General features: G+C 37.7%; 1 protein-coding gene across 1 annotated transcript in view; it reads right to left on the bottom strand.

Moving 5' to 3' along the window:
• OTC (ornithine transcarbamylase) overlaps nucleotides 1–1,961 on the bottom strand; it is an 83,008-nt gene extending 81,047 nt beyond the window's left edge. The window contains exon 1 of the mRNA XM_001378992.5: nucleotides 1,745–1,961. Coding sequence (XP_001379029.1) covers nucleotides 1,745–1,821 — 77 coding nt within the window. The 5' untranslated portion in view covers nucleotides 1,822–1,961. The remainder of the gene's footprint in view (nucleotides 1–1,744) is intronic.
• Between the last annotated feature and the right edge of the window lie 4,039 nt (nucleotides 1,962–6,000).

The raw sequence follows: 6,000 nt of genomic DNA on the forward strand, positions 1-6,000 counted from the left end.
AGTTAAAGACAACATTTTAGTATTTGGGAGGTATAAAGTTTGGGAGGGAAGACATCAGCAGTTTGGGAGATCAGGAAAGACTTCACAGAAAAGATGGTACTTGAGTACATTTTTTAAAGATAGAAATGAATTACATTTACACATAATTAATCATGCGTAATTAAATATAATTACATTTATACATAATTTTGAAATATAGACTAAATAACTATAGTTTATTAAAACAGGTCAACAATTATGCCTAGATAATAATCCATGTATTGTGCCATATGATAAATGATATTTTGTAGTATCTTCAAGGAAGAAAAGGACTCTGAGATGGAGGTAAGAAGGGAGTACATTCTATGCACAGATATGGAAGACAGAGTGTCGTAGGTGAGGAACAGAGAGAAAGCCATTTTGGCCCGTTCAAAGAAAGTGGGAAGGGAAATGATAGCCAATGAGACTAGAAAGGTAGGTTTGTGTAGGGCTTCAAAGGGTACAAGGAGAACTTTCTATTTTTTCACTGGAAGCTCAGAGTTGACTGTGGAAGGCACATTGTCAGAGAGTTCTTTCAATGCCTTTTATTCAGCAAATATTAATTGATTTTTTTCCCGTTAGCCTGTACTAGTGTTTTCATCCTTGTGGAAACTCCGTCCACAGGTGCAGATCAAAATTGCCTCGGTACAAGGGCTTAGTAAGTGCTTTTTGATCATTTGATGGATTCAGAGGTTGAGACTTACTCAAGATCTCAAAGTGTCGGAGGCAGGGCTTGAACTCATGTATCCTTGACTTGAAGACTGGCCCTCTATCTACCATACCATCTTACCTTGCTGATATTAGCTGATAGCCCAATAGAAAGAGTTCCCTTAATTTCATCAAGATAGATGATTTTTTTAATGAACAGAATTTATTCCCAATAACTCACCCTCTCCACATCATAGAAGATATAACCCAGCAAACATATATGTATATATAAATTTTGACTTTTATCTTTCTATTTTTAGTTCATTTTTTGGAGTTGGCACTCACACTTTATTCTGCAAGTATTCAATCTGTAGCTGAATATAATGTTCTCTTGGTTCAACTTATTTTACTATTCGAGATTTTAAAAAATTAGCCTGCTCATCCCTTCTTATGGTATAGTATTATTCCATCAAGTCTTATAGCACAAGTTGGTCAGCCATTCCCTAATTGCTTGACACCCCCTCAATTTCTAGTTCTTTTCCAGAAAGCTATTATAAATATATTGGAACAAATGGGTTCTTTTCCTTTTCCCTTTATCTCCTTGGGAAACAGAGGGTCTAAGGGTATACACAGTTTTGTAACTTTCTTGATATAATTCCAAGATAGGTGATTGTTTAGAATTGTAAGACTCCAAATGGAATAGGCTGGAATGGATAGATCTAGAACAGAATGGGCAAGTCACATTTTTTCTGCACCTCAGTTTCCTCATCTGTAAAATGCATGGACTGGGCTAGATAAATTCTAAGATCTCTTCTAAGTCTAAAGCTACGATAGAAATGGAATTCATACGTGTCAAAGTCAGCACAAAATGAAATGTGATTGGGGCAGAAACAAGAAAAGCAAGGGCAATGCTAATGCTAGTCAGATTAAATGAGATATGACCTTTTTGAGCAAGAAGACCCAAACCTAACTCCTGGAGGAGGCAATTTTCCTAATGCATTGTGAACAGAGTATCATATCCTTCATCACCAGAACTGTTCATATTGCCAAGATAAGGGAAGACCCAAACCACACTTACTGAAAATGCCGAACTGCCAGCAGGCTTTGCTGTCGGAGAGCTGCACTCCTCAGCAAGGTCTTCAAATTAAACAGCATCTCTAGCAGGTAGTGAGAAGGACAGCTGCAGGTACTCCAGAATGCCTCTGCTCAGTGTCAGCAAGCCAAAGCACCTCGAGCAAAGGAGGACCTTCTATTGGAATGAAGGGACAAAGGTAAGAGCACCTTTCCACTGCCTTATCTCGTTTTCCTGGTTAGGATCCATGCTGTTCAGGGTAAAGGGGCAGGTGTACTTTAATCCAGATTGCACTCATGTGTATTTTTTAAAGAGATATGAACTCTTGGTTTCCATTTCAGAGCCAAGCCAAGAAAGGCTCTTCATCAGTCTAGTCTAGTCTGAATTACACAGTGGTAGGTTCGATACCATCAGTTAACAAATATTTACTGATTTTAGAATGAAGTGAGATCAAGTATGAAAAACTTTATATCCAAACTTTACATAAATGGGTTATCATTAGTTTTCGGTTTTGGTTCATTGGGACCTGTGATTTCAGTGGTAGAGGGAAATCAGGGATAGGAATTCTTCCTACTGGTATAGATCAATAATTTGTCTATAGAAAGTTGCTTGTGCACAGAAAGAGTAAGAGATACAAAGTCATTTTTGGAGACAAACTTTTAATACGTATTTTGCTAATTCCAAGGTAGTCCCCTCTATTCCCTCTGACACTAATTATTAAAAATTTTATATAATTATAGGAGATACAAAATAATTCACTCAGAACATGAGATAGGTAGTGCAAGTTTCCAATATTTTGGAGGTTCAGAAATGCTTCCAAAATATAATATTTAACAAACAACTAGTTTAACACAGAGAAACTAAGCATAAACATCCCACTATAGGAGGAGAAGGAGGAATGTAGAGACCCACAGTAAAGAAAACTAGATGAATCAACAAACATTCTTTTAAAAATGTCTACTAAATTCCAGCTCCTGGGGATACAAGTACAAAAAAAAAAAGGAATCTCTGCCTTTGAGTTTATATTCTAAAGGAGCTAGATAAAAACATGGGAGTGGATAGAACTCTAAGCCTAGGGTTAGGAGGACTCTAACTTCAATTTGAGTTAATTTAAATTAATTATTTTAATTAAAAACTGTTTAAAGCTCTTACCTTCCATCTTAGAATAAATACCGTGTATTGGTTCCAAGGCAAAAGAGCAGTTAAGGCTAGGTAATTGGGTTTAAGTGACTTGAGTAGGGTCACATAGCTAGGATATGTCTGAGGGTAGATTTGAACCTAAGACCTCCCATCCCTAGGCCTGACTCTAAATCCATGGAGCCATCCACCTGCCTCCAATTAATTTAATTTAATTTGAATTTCAAATTCAGTTAGACACTTACTAGTTGTATGACCCTGGTCAAGTCATTGTGTTTGCCTCATTTTCCTTAAATATAAAATAGAAATTATAATAGCATACAGTTCCCAGAGTTATAAAGATCAAATGAGATAAAATATTTATAAAGTATTTATCAAAGAGTAGGCAGTATATAAATGCTAGTTATTATTATTAAAAATAGGTAAATAACAAATACACACAAATATATACATTATACCTGTCTAAGCATATATAGAATAAATACAAATAATTTAAAGGTAGTTTGGGAGGGCCCTAGCAATTGGGAACCAAGAAAGGGGCTTCATGTAGAAAATGGTGCTTAAACTGCATTTTAAAGGAAAGAAGGGTTTTCGGAGGAAGCAGTAGGGAGGGTTGGCCTTTCAGGCATGGGCAACAGCTATGAAAAAGGTGAGGAAATGGGAGATAGAATGTCATATATAGTATAGAGAGACCAGTTTGATTGGATAGGAAAGTGAGGGAGGGTTGATAATGTAGTTGTCAGGTAGGTTGAAAAGACAAGTTGAGACCAAACTGTGAAGAGCTTTAAAGAGCTAAACAGAAGAGTTTTTGTTTTTTTTTTTATCTTAAAGGCAATTGGGAACCACTAGAATTTATCGAGCAAAGGAGTGATTTGGTTATGCATCATCTTAAGGAGAGCAACTTTGCTATTAGTGTGGAAAACTGACTGGGAAGGAAGAATGGAGACAAGGAGACCAATAAGAAAACCATTTCTATAATCCAGGTCAGAAGTCCTATGATGGTCTGAACTAAGGTGGTACCTGTGTGAATACAGAGAAGGGATTCGATGTGAGAGATGTTGTAAAGCTAGAAACAGCAACAGTTGTCAACTGACCACACACGAGGTGACAGAGAATGAAGAGTGGAGGATAATGCCAAGGTTTTGTCCTTGAGAGTTTGGAAGAAAGGTGGGTTCAACAGGAATAGGGAGGCTTAGAATGGGGGTAGGTTTAGGGGAAAAAATAATGAGTTCTATTTTGAATACATTGAGTATGAGAGGCCTCCAGAGCATTGGTTTAAAATGTCCAGTAGGTAATTGACGATGCCTTGAGATTCCCATATTTGAGGATACCTCTTTCCCCAACAAGTTCCAACCAGTCTTCTATTCCTCCGTGAACCTAAAACACAATGTGCTCAATAAATAATTCTTAGTCCCCCAAAGATGGAAGTACATTCTCATTCAGTCACTTGATATCATAGCTCTTTATATTCTACTTATTCCATTTAAAATGGTTGATCCTGTGTTATTTTATTTATCTCTGTACATGTCATCTCACCATTTTATAGTATTCTGTGGCAGAGCTGTATTATATCTCCATCCCTCCCCAACCTCTTAGCTCAGTGCAATACACATATTTTGAGATGAATACATGTATGTTACATGAATGAGTGATTATGATAGTCTTGGCAAAGACTCATGATCAGAGAAGAGACTAAAACTTACCCCAGGTATCAGTCCTTACAACACAATAGCTATGTAATGTTTGATGAACAAATGAGATAGTGTAGTCCCGTTTTATGGTCTAAGGAATTCTTACAAGGTTTAGGAATTTAAAGTTGATAGATCTCTTACCACCCTTAGAAATCACAGCATAGCAGCTACAGTGGAAGCCTCCTATCTCCTTCAAAGTTCTACTAATTCCATAAATGAAACCTATCCATGGTTCACTTTTCCTTCTCTTGCTCATTTTCTGACAGGACCTTTTTTTGTATTTCCACTATGCTTTCACAAGAACATGCATATTCTTATACAAATAAAGCTCTTCTAACTAATAAAATCTGTGTGTACATTATCCTACTTCATCTCATTTCTTCTTATCATGCACAGAGATAATCAAGATTGGTTGAATGATTATTTGTGCATGATTTTGCATTAATATAAACACACTGACAAAACAGAATAGACTGGACTCTAAAAAGAAGTCAAGTTACTATTTATAGAGGGTTAAGACTCAAAAGAGTAAGTCTAGTGGAGACAGGACCAAACTTAGCATTAGAAAGACATGATTTCAAGTTCTGAATCTAACACATACTAGCTATGTGACTGCACACAAGCCATTTCATATTTTAGGATCTTAAGAAACCCTCTAAACCAGTGGTTCTCAACCTTTCTAATGCCGTGACCCCGCAGTACAGTTCCTCATGTTGCGGTGACCCCAAACCAAAAAATTACTTTGGTGGCTACTTCAAAACTGTAATTTTGCTACAGTTATGATTCGGAATGTAAATACCTGATATGCATTATATATTCTCATTGTTACAAATCAAACATAATTTAAACATAGTGATTAATCACAAAAACAATATTTAATTATATGTTGAGAAATATTAATGCAGCAGGAGGCAGCCTGAGCGCTGGGGTGGGAGGTAAGTCCTGCCTGGGGAGGGGGTCCACAGATGCTGCCTTCTTCTTCCTGTCTTCTCCCTCCAGCTTGAGCTGAGGCTTCACTTTGTTGGGGTTACTCAGCTCAGTTATCTGCTCCAGGAGCTATCCGCTCCAGGACTCTTTCTTAACCCCTCCAGAGCCAGCACCCGCCTGCTCTCTCTGGGTCTCTGTTTGAGTCTGTTCTCCAGGCAACAGGGTAAATCCATCGCCCCTCATAGGGGGAGGGCTGCTGTTAGGTAACTAATATTAGTACAATGTGCGAGCAGCAGGGTCCCAGTTCTTTCCAAGATCTTGCTGTAAAGTAGCGTGATTTCTCAGTGGCTATAGTCATCGGAAATATGTATTTTCCGATGGCTTTAGGCGACCCCTATGTTTTGGTTGTTTGACACCCCCCCCCGGGTTGTGACCCACAGGTTGAGAACTGCTGCTCTAAACCTTTAGGTTTAAGACAAATTGATGATCTGCATTGGTGAAGGGAGT

Source organism: Monodelphis domestica, chromosome 4, assembly GCF_027887165.1.
Source record: "Monodelphis domestica isolate mMonDom1 chromosome 4, mMonDom1.pri, whole genome shotgun sequence".
In the NCBI taxonomy this organism is placed as follows: Eukaryota; Metazoa; Chordata; class Mammalia; order Didelphimorphia; family Didelphidae; genus Monodelphis; species Monodelphis domestica.